Source organism: Aegilops tauschii, chromosome 6 (genome assembly GCF_002575655.3).
Source record: "Aegilops tauschii subsp. strangulata cultivar AL8/78 chromosome 6, Aet v6.0, whole genome shotgun sequence".
Lineage (NCBI taxonomy): Eukaryota > Viridiplantae > Streptophyta > Magnoliopsida > Poales > Poaceae > Aegilops > Aegilops tauschii.
In genome coordinates, this window is record NC_053040.3 from 143,079,685 (window position 1) to 143,098,502 (window position 18,818).

Sequence of the window (18,818 nt, forward strand, 5' to 3'; positions counted from 1 at the left end):
AGCGAACAGGGACGAGGCCAGCGAGGCACTGCGGTGGCCGTAGAAGAAGCAGCACGAGGCGGCAGTAGGAGCGGGCGCGAGCGGCGAGCAGGGAGCGGGCGCGTGCCGGCTGGGACTGCGCGGCTGGGCGCGGCCGGATCGAGCGGGACCGCGGCAATGGGGCAGCGAGCGCGCGCAGGAGGACAGAGCGTGGCGGGACCCCGGGCGCGGGGGTGAGTTGGCCTACTACATGGGGAAGGAGAGGGGGTCGACGGGAAGCTCACAGCGGAGCGCGAGGAGGTCTCGGGGAAGGCGGAGGGAGTCGGGGCGGAGTGGATCGACGGCGGCGAGCTCGGGGCACCGTGGTCGAAGACGAGGTCGGGGCGGAGCTGCGGGCCCGTCCCAGCTTGATCCAGCAGGCGAAGTCGATGTGGACGACCGCGGCGGTTCCGTTGGACTCGATGGGTGGGAACGGGGACGCCGGTCGCCGCATCTACGCCGGAGCCATGGCGACGGCGGCGCTCGGCTTCGAAGGAGACAAGGGGGTGATGCGAGGGGAAAGGTAAGGGCGTGCTAGGGTTTCAGGAGGAGTGAGGAGTTGGTGAGTGTGGGGGGAGAGGACCGAGGGGGCAGTGGGGCGGCCCTTATCCCCTCGCCCTCGACGCCGACGATGTGGTTGGGGCGGGACGAGCTCCTATAGCGACTCGTCGAAGGAACAAGGCGATCGACCGGGGTAGGGGTTGGGCCGGCTGGGTCGGCCTGTTGGGCTAGGCCTAGTGGGGGCGGCAGGGGCCTTTTTCCCTTTTCCCTTTTATTTTCATATTTTCTTTTTCTTTTTATATTTTTCATTTTCTTATAAGTTTTATTTTATGTTTAGTTTTATAAAATATAATGTTAGCACCTAAATTAGTATTCATAATTAGGCTACTGCCATAAATAATTTGAAACTTTAATTAAATAGTTTGAAATTATTTATTAATTAAAAAGCACTTAATAATTGTTTTAGCCCCTGTTTTACTTAGTTTAGGGCATTAAACCACTTTGTTAAAATGTTGGTTCACCACCACAATTAGTTATGGAATATTTGCCACACTTTGAACATTTTAGTTTTCATGTTTGAAAATTTTGAATTTTTGACATTAATTTGAATTTGAAATTTGAACCGGATTGAATCAAAGGGGGATTTAGCAATAGTGAAAATGATGACATGGCATCATTAACATAGGATTACTGTACCTTAATTATCTGGGCGTTACAGGCGTTCCGGAGTTTCTCCAACGGGCGCGTGTGGATTGGTACGTGCAGGATCGTGGAGTTGTCTGACACCGTGGTGGCATCGATGGTGGGCCTGGCAAGGTCGGCGTGTCAGTACCTGCTCTGGAGATGGATCAATGGAAGACGGCGGCGGCGACCTCTGAGAGTGCGCCAGACCGGTGTGACCTAGTCCCGGTATTATGGCTGGGTTAGGGCATTCGACTTTAGATGTTAGGCTTTGGTGCGATGTTTGTTTAGTATTAGGCTTGGACATTCGACACCCTTTCATCATGGGGATAGGAGTAGCGACAGGTGTTACCAAGACGGTGGCTTCAGACTTATTGATGTATTGCTTTGTAAGGTTGTTGTGAATAATTAACAAAATATCTGCATGCATACCGGGGGTATATCTTTCTTTTCTAAAAGAAAAAATTTGTGCATCTGCTCAGCATGTTTGCTGTGCTCTAGGAGTCCATGTCTATGCATCGCCCCCTCTCTTTTGTTCCGGGGTTTCCAATCGTGTCAGGATGCAAACTTTTGCACAAATAGTTTCGCTGCAACGCTGGCGAGGCTTCTGAGATAGTACGTGTTGGCTTGCCGTCTGGCCGGGGGATCGATCGAGGCCAGTCCTCAGCGCCAGCACGTACACATGAGATGCAGAAACTACTACATGGCACCACTGCTTTACCGGCAGCGTCTGCCAGCACTTTTCACTGCCCTCGGCAATAGTTGGTTCGAAACTTGTGTTGTTCAGAGAAAGTGGAAGGCGCCTAAAAGTTGCTCCATCTGTTCAACGAATTGCCTGGTTCAGCAAACTAATAAGGTCGATGCTTCGCTCTTGCATTCAGAAAACCACACGACCACATTGACACCCATATTGAGCTTCTTCTCTTGGATGCCACAGTCATGTGGATCACGAACTCCACTTGCCGTACGCACTACATAATTGAAGCAAGCCGAGATAGAATGGATCCCAACGTGAGTACTATACAATACATCGGTCAAAGGGGCACGCAGACGCAGTGCATGCAGGTTCAGTGGGAGTCAGAGCATGCATGCCACCATGCGTTGTAAAAGCTCTCATTTCAAGCCGAAAGGTTTCAGTTAGGGATCCATCACGCATCACATCCGTCCCTCCTCCTCCTCCTCGAACGCAACGCGACCGTGATTAGCCTCACTGTCGCGCGCCAGAGTGCACTTAGCCTCGGATGATGGCTCTGTCGCTGGATCATGAGGCGGATCGGTCGGTCCTTCACTCACTCGGCCTCTGCCAGAGACAGTCGGCGTCGGTCGTGAATCATCGTGTCTTTGCAGGGTTCTATGATCTACTGATTAATCTGTTCGTGTGGATGACAGCGTCTTACCGACTGCAAGGAGGGGCTCGCTCAGATCCACCACACGTCAGTGGCGCCATCAGCAACCTGAGGAATACACAGCAAATGAAATCCTGTGCGACTAGTATAAAGCTAGTTTTGGTGCCTCGTTGCTTTTTCTTTTTTAGGAATCTCGCTGACTTTATTCAATCAAAGAAATAGTCATAGGTACACATGTTGGGTCATGAGGTATGTCCAACCAAACATGACGCCCTATACCTAGCTTACAAGCATATTTAGCGAGATTGTGAGCCTCAAAATTTAAGTTCCTTCGCTCATGAACAAAAGAGTAAGAGCTAAAATTATTACAATGACTCAATATTTCATGCACAATAGACGCATTTGGGCCTCCGGCGCCCCTGTTGATGTCGTTTACCACCTCCTGGGAATCCGAAGCGACGTAGATGATTCTTACCGCCAGGTCGTCGACGAGTGCTAGTGCCTCCCGACAAGCATATGTCTCCAGAAGAAGAGGATCCCGCGTGTGGCGAAAAACCACCGCCGACGATCCCAAATAGACTCCTTCCTGGTCACGGCATAGAACCGCGACCGCTCCCCCTCTACTACACCTCGCCACTGCCCCATCTACATTGATCTTGACGTTGCCGCTCGGCGGTCGAAGGCACCACAATGGCCGTTCTTGGGCGGGTGTAGTAGGACCTGGATGATACTCCTGTGTCGTGATAAGACCGAGATCGCTGATATAGTTGTTAACAAAGTTAACCGTTTGCTGTGGACTTTGAAAGATTGATTCGTATATTGCCTTCCGTCGAGCGTACCAAATCGACCAAAGAGTAATAACCATCCGTGTGAAGTTGGTTTGGTCCATCGACTCGTGCAGCTGAAATAGCCAAATCCTCGCATCGGCTACCACGTTCTCGGTCATCCTGGATACGATGGTGTCTTCCGTCAGAGCCCACTCACACCTCGACATGGTGCAGGCCACAAGAGCGTGTCTCCATGAATCCTCGCATCCACACAGCGGGCAAGCGTCTAGGGTAGACATGTTTCTCCGCTTCAAAATATCTGTAGTTGGAAGTGAATGGTGTGCCAACCTCCATAAGAAGATTCTTATCTTCGAGGGAACCTTGATCTTCCACAGCATGCTCCAGGATTTTTCATCTCTCTCGAAGCTAGACGACCCGCCCCTTCCTTCCAACCATTCCTCCCTCTGGATCTTTGTTTGTTGCAAAAATTTGTAGGCGGAGCTGGCCGTAAACTTTCCCTTCTTCTCTGGGTACCAAGCCCAGAAATGCTCTATGTTGCGTGTGCAAACAGGTATCCTCAGAATGGCTTCGGCGTCGATCGGAAGAAAAACCGCTCTGACTAGCTCTTCGTTCCAAGATGCTGTAGCTGGGAGGATTAACTCCGAAACGTCCCTGGGAGGATCAGCCACAAGCGAAGCTATCGGTCGTGGAGTCATCTCCTTTGGTATCCAGTTATCACATAAAATCTATCATTCGGAAATTTTGGTGGGGTTGCAAACAAGGGGAACGAAAGCCTGCTTGGGTTTCTTGGGATATCATGACGCGGCCAAAGCATTTGGGAGGCCTTGGTTTCAGGGATCTTGAGCTCTTTAACTTGGCCCTGTTGGCACGCCAAGCTTGGAGATTACTTCAAGAACCGGCGCCCCTCAGCGCAAGAATATTGAAGGTTGCGTACTACCCGGAGGGGACGATTTTAGATGCAGTGCTGGGTACAAGACCGTCACAGATTTGGCGTGCAATCTTGGAGGGGCGTGACTTGTTACAGCAAGGAATTATTCGCCGGATCGGCAAGGTGCCTCGTTGCTAATTATTGCAAAGGAGTGAGCTGGAGCTGTTAATAATGGCCACGGACAAGATGCCCATGAAAAAGTTAAGTGGGCTTGTTTATGGGCGCTCTTACGGAAGGTGTAACCAATTTTTTTTTGAGACAAGGTAAGAGACTTGCCATTTTCATTGATTAAGAGAAAAGTCACGGTCTTGCAGACATCCGTGCGTCGACTAATTTTCTGATGGCGTTTCTCAACACTGTAGCAAATTAGTAGTGTGACATTTTAATTACTCCCTCCATTTTAGAATATAAGATGCATAAATTTCCAAAAAAATCAAACGCATGTACTCTTGATCAGGAACCTGGGATAAAAACACCAACGTCAACAATACAAAAGAAAAAAAATATGAAAAATACTTTTCATGAAGGATCTAATGATACAGATATAGTACACTATTATTTATGTTAATATCTTCTTTTTTCTAAAAATTTGGACAAACATGCATAAGTTTGACTTATAAAAGATCTAATAGTACACCTTACCATTTTTCTTCTATAATAAAACAAAGTGTGCTGCCGCCAGTTCCCAATTTCCTACTAGTTCAAATCCTTTTCAGCCGTGTCAGAACCAACACGACGCGCACACATGGGCACGGACAGGGGTGATAGGATTTGAGTCGCCATGACTCTACGGAGTAGGCACATTCCATGGACAAGCACAAAGGCAGGAAGGAGGACAATGAATGGGTTGCAGCTACTCCTACTCTCTCACCGTCACGCCAGATCGGCCACTCCATCACACACGTACGCTAGCAAGCCGTCTATGATCCACTACTCCCTCACCTCATGCGTTGTGCTCCGGGAACGTCCGTGCCGCTTAATTAGGCCATGTGTTGCACAATTCAGCGGTCTTTTTTTTCTTCTAGGGGCGGGATAAATATCACTATTAGAAGGGAGAGAGAGGGATAGGTGAAATAGTTTGTTCGTTGTATTGCTTGAGCCTCGTGGGCATATATATATAGGAGTACAATCATATACTTGAAGTACAAGACAAGTCAGAACAAATCCTAATCTATCTCGTCTTTCCTAATAAACATTATACTCAACATCCCCCGCAGTCACAACGGTAGCGACGCAGACGGTGAGACTGGAGAAGAATCCGAAGGCAAGCCGACGGACACCCCCCCACCACAGTCGTAACGGTCGACGCATCGCGGAATCGTGGCTGGAGTGGCAATCGACGAGGTTGCTCAAGCAGGCGGTAGCCCTTTGTGCCGTTTGTCGATGTAGCCGAGAGCGTTGGTGGTGGAGCCGTGGTCGAGGTAGTCGTGCGAAGAATGCCGTGGTCGATGTCGAGTCGGGGTAGCCGGTGTCGAGGAAGACGCCGTGGAGCCGCAGGCGCAAGGAGCCGCCGAGTTAGCATGGGCGCACTGGTGTCGAAGTAGTGGTGCGCCGGGAAGAAGATGTTGTTGACGACGCGTCGCAGCGGGTTTGCCAAGCCCGGGGACACATCGTAGACGAAGGCACGCACCGGTGTTGCCAGCACCCGGCATGCGTAGACGGACGAAGACGAACTTGACGAAGCGCCGCACCAGGCTTGCCAGGCCCGGGGACACGACGTGGATGAAGGCACGCATCGGTGTTGCCAGCACCGGGCATGCATAGACGAGGGACCTGCACGAGCTGTACGCCATGTCGGAGAAGTCGGAGAAGCCAGCAGAGAAGAACTCGACGACGATTGCGGCATCCACCGGCGGGGACCGATGTCACCAACGTTGGTCGGAGTAGATGAAGTGGTCGGGGTAGATGACGGCGACGCCGGCGACGGGCTGGTACTTGGACGAAGATGAAGGGGGTGGACGGGCGGCGGTGGCGGCTACGAAGGTAGCGATGGCGGCGGCCAAAGAAGAGCGGCGGCGGCGGCAGCTAGGTTAGGAGTGCGGCGGCGGTGCTCGAAGTAGGCGAAGAACCCTGACAGCGTGACGAAGACCGGTGCGGACGGTGGCGTTCCCGTGCCAAGGAAGACGGCGCGGCGCATACCACAGGAGGTCGACGCGCGGTGACGGCCGAGCGGGCCGCGGGCCGCGGCGCTACGGCCCGAAGGGGCGACGCAGCGGCGGCAGGCGGGTCGGGGCTACGCCGCGAAGACCTATGGGCGGCGGCGGGGACCGCGGGCCGCGACGATGTGGCCCGAAGGGGCGACACAACGGCGGTTCGCGAGTCGGTGCAACCGCGGGGACGACCTCGGGGCGGCGACGGGGACCGCGTATCGCGACACTACGACCCGAAGGGGCGACGCATCGGCGACGCCACGGGTCGATGCAGCCACGAGGAGAACCACGGGACGGTGACGCTGCGGCCCGACAAGGCGACGCAGCCACAGCACGATGCTCGATCGGTGGAGAGGCGCGCCAAACTCGGGGACGATCTTCACGGGACCTGCGGAGGCGCGCGTAACCGACGGGCCAGGTTGGTCGTGCGGCGTAGATGAGGCGGATCGCGGCGGCGAGCGGGTGATCAAGCCGATCGCGCGCGAGGTCGGGGACGCCGCTCGATGGAGGCGTGGTGGCGGCGGAGTCTGAGATGAAGCCGGCGATGATGGACAGCGTGAGACGTCATGCGGACGAGCTTGTCAGCACCGGCACCCGGGCTGCCAAAGCAACACCGGCGCCCGGGCAGCGAGGCCCGAGCGACCAACGGAGCAGCGGCGCTCGAGTTGAGGCAGCCGACGAGCTCGACGCAGCCGAGGATGAGGCCGGCGAGGTAGACCGCCGGACCGCCGTGCAGACGCGGCAAAGGCGGGTGATGTGGATCGATGGGCGGGCCGGCGCGCGAGCAACGGCTATGATTGGCCGTCGCATGGCGCGAGGCCGCCGGGTCAGGGCGATGCAAGTGTCCCAGTCGAAGCAGGGCGGTGACGGCCGGGCCGATGCGCGGACGGCGGCTGGCCCTGACGGGCCGCCTCGGCGCTCGTTGCCGTCGGGTCAAAGAAGAGGCCGGCTGGTCGTGCTGGGTCAGAGTAGAGGCGATAAAAAGCAGGGGCCTTTTTTCTTCCAGCAGAGCATACGGGAGAGAAGAAACGGCCAAAAAACAAGCGTGATTTTGGTGGAGATGGGATTTCAAAAGAGCTGGAAGAGAGAGAGCAGCGATTCTGCGTTCGTTTAGGGGACGGATTGGCGGATTACTACTATTTGGGAGCATATTCCTCCTTGTCTAGATGTCGTGTGGGATGCCCTCCGAAGCATAGTGACATGTAAAATGACCTCCTTGTTATTGAGATTCCATGCATGCTAAAAGCAAGCATGCATGCATGCATGTATCATGACGATATGGCACCCTGGTGCAGTGCAAAACGAACCTTCCGCTAGAAGGATGGGGAATTAACCTTCCGCTACAAGGAGCCTCGCACGGAAGAAAACCATCTATCTCTCTAGGAGTATGTTTTTTCCTTGTCCCAACCAGGGACACAATTAAATCATGGACGTATCATATCCCACCCGGTGACTAAAATGCCCCCCAAAAAATGCTCAAGCAAAGGAGAGTAAAGGAACGCATCCAAGCAACACTTGTAGTACTAGTAGTAGTAGCATGGCACCGTGACAGCCAAACCCCCAACGAGTCGTAGGAGGCATCGTCGCCATCATCTTCATCCCTTTCACACTATAAATAGCTCCCCCAATGGATTCGTTGCGCATTCCCTCTCTCTCTCTCTCCACCCCCGCAGCCGCAGCTACAACAAGACAAGCCACATCTATAGTACTACATGTAGTACGCCCTCACGCGCCACCACCACCACTGAACCAGAGAGAGGGAGGGAGGGAGGGCAGACAGGAAGACAGAATTGGCCTGCCAAGAAAACAAAAGAGAGATCAAACCAAACCAAACCAACAAGAGAATTGGCAAGAAACACACACACAGAGAGAGAGAGAGAGAGAGAGAGAGAGAGCCCTTGAAGAGAGCAAGGGAGGGAGGGATCTAGAGGGAGATGGGGATGCGGGTGCCCGGGTGGGTTGGGGGCCTGGTGGAGGAGAGCTTCTTCGTGGGGTGCGAGGCGCACGAGAGCCGCAGGAAGAACGAGAAGAACATCTTCTGCCTCGCCTGCTGCACCAGCATCTGCCCGCACTGCGGCCCCGCCCACCGCCACCACCCGCTCCTACAGGTCTCAACCCATTCCCTCCGCCTTCATCTTACTCACTGAACTCGGAATTAATCTTTCCTACTTCGAGCCGTCTCGTTTCTTGGTTGATTTCTTGCTGCATGCATGCTTGCTTTTTGGGTACAATTGTTCCGATTTAATCCCCTCTTCTCCTTCCGATTCGCGTGTTTCTTGCAAAGTTTCTGCCCTCGATCTGCTTCCTTGGTTAGCAGGGCAGGCTAGAAGAGATCATCAAAGGATCGGCGTTGCATGCCTCAGTCAGTCTACCTTGTTTGGGCTTAATTAGTAGTGGTAGTAGCCGGACGAATTCGATTAAACTAATGAATCAATTAGATTAGCGCACAAGGTAGCTGCTAGACAGACTAGATAGGCCAAGAGGAGGTCTATCTATCCATCCATCAACCCATCCCAATTGCTTTTTGTTTTGTCCTGTGCTGTCTTTTCAATTGCCGTTGTTTTCTCACTTGGATTTGGCTTAAGCCCGGACGGACGGACGGACGCGTGATGCCCTATTGGCTACTGCCCACCCTCTAGCTACTACCAGTACTAGGATAGTGGCAGTATTATTGAAGCTTAGATAGAACTCCCCTCTCGTTTTGGAATTCCATGCTAATCTCTCCCGTACTTGCTCGGGTCCTTGTCCATGTCGTCTTGCGAGTTCTTGGTCATACGCCACTTTTCAGGGCCTCGAATTAGGATGCTGATTGCAACATGTAGTACGTTGTACGTAGTAAGTATGTAACCATCACCTCACCTAATCTGCATAAAGCAACAGCCCATAAATCGCAACTGCCTAGTTTAATTAATTATGGCAGCTGCAGCCGGATGGATTCTCTGCGAAATTATTCTTCGGTAAATTGAGAGGGTAGTAAAAATTAAATAGTAGAAATAGTCTTTCTAATTTTAAATTAATTCTGTTGCATGCGGTATGCTTTGCTCCTCTTCTTGATCCCTTTTGCTTCAAGAGGAAGGAATTTTGTTGTCCTCTTCCTGCCGGTTCCCAACCCCTTTCTTTTCATCGCAACTAATTTGGCCAGTTTCTGCTGGCATGGGTAGAACTCTGATGTGATTGAACGGAGCCAGGGTCGAAAATTTTGCGTGGATTTTTTACCGCCCCTTGGCCTTTCGCCGGAAATGGGTATAGTCCCACAATACATGGCGAATTTTCACCGCTGCGTCCATGTTCCTGCACCACCGCTTCCCCCCCTCTGTTTGCTGGAAAGGGGCCTTTCCAAACTTGTGATTGTGTTCCCCTTTTCCACCTTACCAAAAATAATAATTTACCGCAACGTCACAGTCTCATTTCCACCATCGCCGTGCTCGATTCGACGCAAAAGTGATGTTGATGGCGGTGGTAAAATTGCTCTCCTTTTCAAGATGTTTCTACCGATCATTAGCATTTTTTTGCTTAGAATAATTGGATTACCTCATGCTTCTGGGCGATTTGCCATTTAAAGGCCGGTTTATCCAGACTGTTTTGCCATGCATGGAAGCGCATCCCTGCCCTGCCCTGCCGTTGTAGTGGCGCTCTTCCGCATCTGCAAAGGGAGCAGGTGGTGTGCATGGTAAGAAATGGGGCATCTTAGGATTGTTACCGCGGGGGCAAAGCGGGTTCACCCACCGTGTGCGCCGTGGTAAATGGGCTCCTTGTCTTTTTTACCAAAGAAGGCCACAATGCTGTTCCTCCCTGCGACGGGGGGGGCTCCCTTGATACTGTTCATTCATGGCACAGTGAAGTGCTAGCCACCAAAAAGCCTCATCTTTTACCATTCACCACCAACCCCTCCGGGTTCGGTTTTTACCATCGTGCCCTCTAGTCCTGCCACTGATTTGGCCATACGCTCTGGTGGATGGTGTGCCTAGTAGGGGTAGTTGGTCATTTGCACGCTGTGAGCTTGGGTATGGGGGGCCTCCTTGCAACCACACGGTCAAAGCGTAGTCGTCCTCCATTGATGTGTTGCCCAATGGAGGAGCATCGGCATCAGTACCGACCTTATTGCTAGCTTCTAGAATTGTTTTTAATCCCGGAACTACCCTTCTCTGGTTAATCACCCTTCTCTGGTTAATCACCCGTACTACTACTACTACTTGCACCAATCTTGAAGCATAGTAGGGCTGTTCTTCTTTTTTTTTGCGAGGAAGGGCTGTTCTTCTGACCCAGTGTTTTTTCTCGTTTTTGTTGCATGTATGTATGTAATCAGGTGCGGCGATACGTGTACAATGACGTCGTCCGCCTGGGTGACCTCGAGAAGCTCATCGACTGCTCCTATGTCCAGGTGATTAACTTAATCACGCGCTACATCTGTGTCGTACTACTAATTTACTTGAGCTAATGGACCCAGTAGCGGTGTAGTACTTGGCTTGATGATGCTTCATACTGTACTAATTAACTATATGTCAGCCCTACACGATCAACAGCGCGAAGGTTATCTTCCTGAAGCCGAGGCCTCAGTCTAGGCCATTCAAGGGCACTGGCAACGTCTGCCTTGCATGTGACAGGATCCTCCAGGAGCCTTTCCACTTCTGCTGCCTCTCCTGCAAGGTGATTAATCAACTATTGTGCTTTAGAGCACTAAGCACTTCTTAATTGCCCTCTCGGAGACAAACAAATCTTTGGTTATTCCATGCTGAATCCTCTAGATACGTGCGTGTGTGCGTGTCTGTGCAGGTGGACCATGTGGTGGAGCAGGGAGGGGACCTGTCCAACATCCTGTTGTATCGCGCCGGCGACGAGCTCCCTTTCCCGCGCTTCGAGAACCTCCACGTCGGCGACGCCGACTCGGGGCAGGTCACGCCCAACTCCATCCTCGAGAACCCGCTGCACCACCGCAACAGGTACGGTGGCGGCAGCGGCGGGTCCAGCGACAATGCCGGCAATGGTGGTAACGGCAATGGCGGCGGCGAGGCCGTGGTGGTGAAGCGGAAGAAAGGGGGAGGGTTCTTCCCCAAGATGGTGCTGTCACTGGGCAACAGGAGGAAGGGCGCACCCCACCGATCCCCCCTAGCCTGAGAACTCCCACGTTTGCATGCCCCACCCCAACCCCCTATATATGTGTCATCATGCTGTTAATTAGTTACCGTAGCTAGCCAGTGTTAGTCCCCTATTGGTGGTCGTAGCTGGAGCATTATATTAGTAGTGGTGTGTGCGCTATAGTCCTATGGTTAGCCATGTAGAGAGAGTGGCCCTGTTTGGATCATGGGGTTAGAGCTAGTTTGGGTTAGTTGGGGGCTTAAATAACCCAAAAGTATCCAAACAGGTAGGATTAGAGTGGGTCAGTTCCATCTAACCCAATGCAACTATCCCGGTGGAGAGGTGCTTATTTGAGTTAGAGTTGGTTAGAAAATAACTCTAACTCTAACTGTGTTAGAGTATCCAAACAGGGCCAGTGTGTATGTGTCTGGTTGGTTTGGGAGGGGCCTGATGGTGATCCATGGAGATGGAGGGCCACTTCTAGGAGCCGTAGCTAGGCCAAAGTGTTTTGGTGAGAAAGAGAAGAGAAGAAGAGAGAAGAGAGAAGAATGGGGAAAGCGGTTCCCCCTGTTACATGGCCTAGGTAGGCACGGGTCCTTGTGCGGGGCCCACAATGCATGCAGGAGGGCAGGCATGCAGGCTCCAAACAAGGGTGGCTACCAATTTTGTATTATGATGTAACAGGGGCGTCCACACCCCCTAACTATATATACATCCCCATATATATGTGTGAATTGTTGATGTTTCTGTACATTCATTCATTGTGTTGTGCTCCCCCCACAGTTGTGATACTGCCTTGTTTAAATTACGAACGAAATGGGCTAAAGTACACTGGGTTTGGCTGCTGAGTTTGAGAGCTGTGTGCTGCTGGTATCGTATCATGCATGGTATGCATCGCTCTCTCAGTCTCAGGACTGTTGGTTGCTTTAATTCGGCCGGCATGCCCTCCAGTGTAAATTTGACAAATTTGATCTATAGACGAAATCAAATCACAGAATAAACTATCCGTGAAACTATTTCACGCGGCAGACCTTTTTGTGTGACGCCCGACACGAAGGCGCCACACTACGCTGTGCAACGCCTCACAGATAGGCGCTACACGGACAGCGTCGCACACGTGTGATCACAAAATTACTAAGTCAGTGTGCAGCGCCTGAGAGCTAGGCGCCACACTATACAGTGTAGCGCCTAGCTCCTAGGCGTTGCACTAGTGCGGCGCCTAGCTCCCAGGCGTTGCACTAGTGCAGCGCATGAGAGCTAGGCGCCACAGGTCAGCCGCGTGAAATAGTTTCACGGACAGTTCATTTTGTGATTTGATTTCGTCTATAGGTTAAATTTGTCAAATTTACCGTCCTCCGGCGCCAGTCCAAAGTCTTCAGTTAAGGTACTAGCGGGAAATGAGTGTCTTGCGGAATTGTGTTTGGTTTGTTTGTTTTCACTGTCCTTGTGCTTTGCCACTTTAAAGAGGACGAGAGAGAGAGAGATGCACCCGTCTAGTCCCATGTCAGCTTCCTCCTATCGGCCTTGCCTTGTCATGACGAGCTAGGCCGGCCACTCGCGCTGTTTGGTTTGTTACATTAGCGAAACCGCGGCCAGACCAATTAACTAACTCTTCTGCGACTGATCACGACCCCGCCGTCAGCGCGCAGTCGGCAGCTCGATCAGCTGGCAGTTCAGGGCCCAAACTGACCAAAGAAATAGTATATGTTGCCCTCCCAAAGAAAATGCAATTTGGCAAGAGAGCTTGGATACGCTGGGAGCCATGAGCCGGCAGCTCCCCACGTATTCCGAGGCGATCCCAACACACCATCGGGGAACGCGGGCCCTGTCGGCGCGATCCAGAGGGTCGCAGCCAAAAACACCGGACAAAATCTCATAGATTATTGGCCGAGGGACGCATAACCACCCATTTGACTCTTGTCGCTGGCTGCGGAAAATCGATCCATCTCACGCTGCTATGCCTCCGTACCGCACAATCCATGGTGCTTTGCAACCTTGGCCTTCGTGACTACTAGCACGAATTTCTCTCTTGTTAGTTGGAAAGGAGGGATTGCATGCATCGATAATTCATTGATCGTGTGCATGACGCACATATATAGATACAGGATGGACCGGTCTCTATTTGTCTCTCAAGATGTACAAATATAGAGGGGGAGAGAGAGAGATACAACGGTATAAATACAGACCCAAGTCCTATACACATGCGGTAGACAACGTACGCTCAACACCCCCCGCAGTCGAAGCGTCACCGGAGACACAGAGACTGGACCGAAACTCCTCAAATGCTGGGGTCGGTAGTCCCTTAGTCATAACATCGGCAAACTGCTGAGTGGTAGGAACGTGCAAAACACGAACCTTCCCAAGGGCCACCTGCTCGCGAACGAAGTGAATATCGAGCTCAATATGCTTCGTCCGGCGATGATGAACGGGGTTGGCGGAGAGATACACGGCAGAGGCGTTATCACAGTAGACGATCGTGGCCTTAGGAACCGCGCAGAGCAACTCCTGAAGCAGCTGACGGAGCCAAGAGCACTCAGCAACGGCGTTAGGCACTGCCCGATACTCCGCCTCGGCACTCGAGCGAGAGACCGTGGGCTGTCGCTTGGACGACCACGAAATCAGCGAAGGTCCGAGGTAGACACAATAACCCGACGTAGAGCGACGCGTGTCTGGGCAGCCAGCCAAGTCAGCGTCGGAGTAGGAGACCATGTCGATGGAGGAGGAGGCCGTCAGAGTGAGTCCCAGGGTCATAGTTCCGCGTATGTATCGAAGAATACGCTTCACCAGAGTCTAGTGGGAGTCACGCGGGGAGTGCATGTGAAGGCACACCTGCTGGACTGCATACTGCAAGTCAGGCCGAGTGAGGGTGAGATACTGCAGGGCGCCGACGATGGAGCGGTAGAACGCGGCATCGGGCGCTGGGAAACCCTCCAAAGCAGACACCTTCGCCTTAGTGTCAACAGTAGTGGAGGCGGGCTTGCAGTTAAGCATACCCGTGCGCTCAAGAAGCTCATGAGCGTACTTCTGCTGATGCAGAAAGAACCCATCGGCACGGCGAACAACCTCAATGCCAAGGAAGTAGTACAACGCTCCCAGATCCTTGAGGGCAAACTCATCACGAAGACGAGCCGTGAGCTGCTGAAGAAGCTCAGGCAAGGATGCCGCCAGGATGATGTCGTCCACATAGAGCAGCAGGTACGCGGTAGCAGTGCCCTGATGGTAGACGGAGAGAGAGGCGTCGGAGCGGGTCGTGCGAAACCCAAGCTGCTGCAGGAACCCAGCCATACGCTGGTACCACACCCGGGGGGCCTGCTTCAGTCCATAGAGGGACCGAGAGAGCAAGCAAACGTGGTCGGGATGCTCGGCGTTGACGAAGCCAGTCGGCTGCTCACAGAAGACCCGTTCCGTGAGGTGGCCGTGCAGAAATGCGTTGGAAACGTCCAACTGATTCACGGGCCAGGCACGGGAGACCGCCAGCTGAAGCATTGTGCGAATCGTGCCCGGTTTAACGACTGGGGCGAAAGTGTCGGTGAAGTCCACGCCGGTGCGCTGGCGGAAGCCGCGCACCACCCAGCGAGCCTTGTAGCGCTCGAGAGAACCATCTGGGTTGGTCTTGTGACGAAACACCCATTTGCCACTGATGACATTGGCGTGAGGGGGCCGCGGAACAAGATGCCACGTGCGGTTGCGCTGCAACGCATCAAACTCCTCGCGCATCGCGGCGAGCCAATGTGGATCACGGAGGGCGGCGCGTGCGGACGAGGGGATGGGCGACGATGGAGAGGACGATGTCGGCACCGCGCACGCATACTCATCAGCGGCGTAGCACATGCCGGGCCGGTGGATACCGGCGTGAGACCGCGTCACCATGCCAGCAGGAGGCGGGTCGGCTGCGGCGGGAGCAACGGACGAGGATGGCGAAGGGTCCGTCGCTCCCGGCAGCGCAGCGGGGCCAGCGCCGGGTGGAGCAGCGGGGCCAGCCGGGGAGGCGCAGGCCGCAGCGCCCCGCGGGCCGAAGGGCCACCCGAAGCCGCGGGGGTCGCGCCGGGACCGAGGCCGAGGGGCTCGCAGCTGGGGCCGGGGCCGCGGGAAGGGGCGCCGAGGCCATGTCGGGAGGGGCTAGAAGGAGCCGCGCCGGGGGCTGCACCAGGGCCGCATCCGAGACAGCCACGCCTGAAGGGGCTGCGCGGGCACTCGTCGGGACACCGTCAAAGGGCGCCGAATCCTCTGCAAAAGGCGGTACCTAGTGAAAAGGAAATACCCGCTCATTAAAGTACACGTGTCGAGAGGTGTACACACAGTGGGAGAGAGGGTCGTAGCACCGGTAACCTTTGGTGTTAGGGGGATATCCTAGAAAGATACACGCTACATAGCAAGGGGCAAGTTTGTGTGGTGTAGTGGAGGCGGTGCTGGGGTAACACAGACATCCGAAGATGCGGAGACCATCGTAGGATGAAGGAGAACCAAAGAGAAGTTGGTGCGGAGTGTAGTTCCAGCGGGGACGACATGGCCTAATGTTAACTAGGAGAGTGGCGATGGCAGAGTATCGGGCCAAAAACGAGGGGGCACGTTGGAGTGGAACAACAACGTGCGGGCGCAGTCGTTAAGAGAGCGGAGAATCCGCTCGGCTCGGCCGTTCTGCTGGGATGTGCAGGGGCATGTGAGACGAAAGGTGGTGTCGTGAGACGCTAGAAGGTGGCGAGTGGCAGCGTTGTCAAACTCGTTTCCGTTGTCAGTCTGGAGGGCGAGAATAGAGTGGCCGAACTGGGTGCTGATGTAGGAGTAAAAGGCCGTGAGGGTGGCGAGGACATCGGATTTGCGACGGAGTGGAAACGTCCACGCAAAATGAGAGAAATCATCAAGTAAGACAAGATAATATAAGAAGCCCGTGTTGCTCACAATGGGAGATGTCCATACATCACTATAAATTAACTCAAATGGAAAAGTAGAAATAGTGTTTGACTCGCTAAAGGGTCGATGAACATGTTTACCGAGACAGCAAGCATGGCAAGTGTGCTCGTCGAATTTATTACATGAAAATGAAAAACTCTTGAGAATCTGGCGAAGGACGGTGGAGTTGGGGTGACCCAAGCGTGCATGCCAGAGGTCGACACCGGCGGAGAGCGCGGTCAGAGAGGTGGCGGTGGCGGTGGCGGTGGAGGCGGAGTGCACCGGGTACAGGTCATCTGGGCTGTCACATCGGTGGAGTACCATTCGTGTACGCGCGTCCTTCACAGAGAAACCAAGATCATCAAATTCAACAGTAAGAGGATTGTCACGTGCAAGACGACGAACAGAGACAAGATTCTTAACTAGGTTAGGTGAGACAAGAACATTAGACATGTTAATAGGCATAGAATTAGACGGAAAGAAACTATGACCGACATGAGTGATGGGTATGGAGGAACCGTCACCGAAGGTGATGCGGTTCGAGGTGGTGACTGGAGAGGAGGAAGCAAGGTTACCGGGGTGCGACGTCATGTGGGCGGTAGCCCCCGTGTCGATGTACCAATCACCGCCACCTCCGTAGTTGGAGGGAGACGGCGCCGAGTGCAGCGCGGCGAGGAGTGCAGGGTCCCACGGGGCCGGCGGAAGGGAGTAACCCCGGGCTAGATCGGCGCGGGGGGCGACACGTAGCCGCCTGGCTGCGGGTAGCCAGCCGGCACCAGCGGGGGGTAGCCGCCTCCACTGGCCGGGTAGCTGGCGCCGCCCGCCTGGTACGGGGCAGCGGCGAAATGCGCCTGGGGGCCGGTGGGGTGCGGACCGAGGATGCCCGGGGCCCGCGGCACCGGCATGTGGTACGCACGGACCACTCCGGTCCATGGATTGGTGCCGACCGACCAGGGCCGGGGGGGGGGGCAGATGATGACGTGGAGCCCCCCCGTACCCCGACTGCTGCTGCTGCTGTGGTGGCCCGGAGCGATCGCCTCCGCGGCGCCGGTTGCGGCGGCCATCGCCCTGCTACTGCGGCTGCCGCGGTGGGGCGGGTGGCGCTGGCGGGGCCGGCGGGAGGGGGAAGAACCCTAGTGGCGCGGGTGGGCGCGGGTGAGGTGGGGCCGACGGAGGCGCCCTGCGAGAGGTCCCGGCAGCGAGGGCGGTGTGGTGGACACGTGCTTTGACCTTCTTCATCCGGCGTTCCTCCAAGCATAAATACGCGGCGACGGAGTGGAAGGTCGGGTTCAGCAGCAGGGAGAGGTTGGAGGCCGCATTGCCGAAATCCTCGTTGAGGCCGGTGGTGAGGGTGCTGAGCATGAGTTCGTCCGACACCTTGGCGCCAATATCGCGGAGCTCGTCGGCGAGCCGCTCAAGGCGCATGCAGTAGTCGTCGATGGAGGAGTCATCTTGGTGGCACCCAAAAAATTCCTGCTGCAAGAACACAAGACGTTGAAGCTTATTACCAGTGAAGAGGTTGTTGATCTTGGTCCACACGGCACACACGTCGTCATCCTCCGAGACGACCGTGTGGAAGATGTCCGGCGAGACGGTGAGGTAGAACCACCGGATGAGAGAGGCCTCAATGGCCGCCCAGTCCGGATCGCCCGCCATGAGGTCTCCATCGATGGTCCCGTCGACGTGCTCGAGGAGGTGGTACTCGTGTAAGAGGAGGTTGAAGTAGGTCTTCCACGCGTAGTACGAGGAGTTGGACTGGTCGAGCTTGATGGGGACGCGGGTGTGGATGTCAAGATCGTGAACGGCGGTGGCGTCAGGCTCAGGTCCGGCGAACGGGTTCGAGTTGCTGGAGTGGGGGGACGCCATGGAGGAGCTGCGACGGTGGAAGGGTGGCGGCGGCTCGAGTGGATTAGGGTTAGTGGCGGCGGCGCGGGTTCGGGTTAGGGTTTAGGTGCGCGGCTGCGGCTAGGGGGGAGGGAAGCAGCGGCGGCAGAGAGGAAGGCGGCGGCTGCGTGGGAGAGAGGGCGCAGCGGCGGCGTACTGCGGCGGCGGCTACGCGGCAGAGGGCGGCGGCAGCGGGTTTAGGCGGAAGCGAGGAAAGGGATCGGCGTGCTATCGGATACCATGTTAGTTGGAAAGGAGGGATTGCATGCATCGATAATTCATTGATCGTGTGCATGACGCACATATATAGGTACAGGGTGGACCAGCCTCTACTTGTCTCCAAGATGTACAAATATACGAGGGGAAGAGAGAGAGAGAGATACAACGGTATAAATACAGACCCAAGTCCTATACACATGCGGTAGACAACGTACGCTCAACATCTCTCACACACACAAAGATATAGACTCCCCGTTACTGATAATTGATTACCATAATTTTGAGACAGTTGTAGTCTTAAACTAGCCGCGAACCGCGAACAAGATACGCGACTCCA

The 18,818-nt window shown here is 54.5% G+C and overlaps 2 protein-coding genes across 2 annotated transcripts; one reads left to right on the forward strand and one right to left on the reverse strand.

The window, feature by feature from the left end:
* Positions 1-8,047: 8,047 nt before the first annotated feature.
* On the forward strand, positions 8,048-12,245 carry LOC109775642 (protein RGF1 INDUCIBLE TRANSCRIPTION FACTOR 1). The gene is made up of 4 exons (XM_020334361.3): positions 8,048-8,520; positions 10,719-10,793; positions 10,919-11,059; positions 11,186-12,245. Exons 1-4 carry the CDS (start codon positions 8,347-8,349, stop codon positions 11,525-11,527), a joined length of 732 nt encoding a protein of 243 aa, XP_020189950.1. The 5' UTR covers positions 8,048-8,346; the 3' UTR covers positions 11,528-12,245.
* Positions 12,246-17,449: 5,204 nt separating this feature from the next.
* On the reverse strand, positions 17,450-18,244 carry LOC141025900 (uncharacterized). Its single transcript, XM_073501839.1, has one exon. It carries the CDS (start codon positions 18,242-18,244, stop codon positions 17,450-17,452), a length of 795 nt encoding a protein of 264 aa, XP_073357940.1.
* Positions 18,245-18,818: the final 574 nt, after the last annotated feature.

What these genes read in the sequence shown, in the direction of transcription:
- LOC141025900 (XM_073501839.1), bottom strand. Translation starts at nt 18,244, where the DNA reads ATGGCGTCCCCCCACTCCAGCAACTCGAACCCGTTCGCCGGACCTGAG.
- LOC109775642 (XM_020334361.3), top strand. Translation starts at nt 8,347, where the DNA reads ATGGGGATGCGGGTGCCCGGGTGGGTTGGGGGCCTGGTGGAGGAGAGC. An exon ending in TCGACTGCTCCTATGTCCAG is followed by an intron (nt 10,794 to 10,918) that starts GTGATTAACTTA and finishes ACTATATGTCAG; the next exon opens with CCCTACACGATCAACAGCGC. An exon ending in TCTGCTGCCTCTCCTGCAAG is followed by an intron (nt 11,060 to 11,185) that starts GTGATTAATCAA and finishes GTGTCTGTGCAG; the next exon opens with GTGGACCATGTGGTGGAGCA.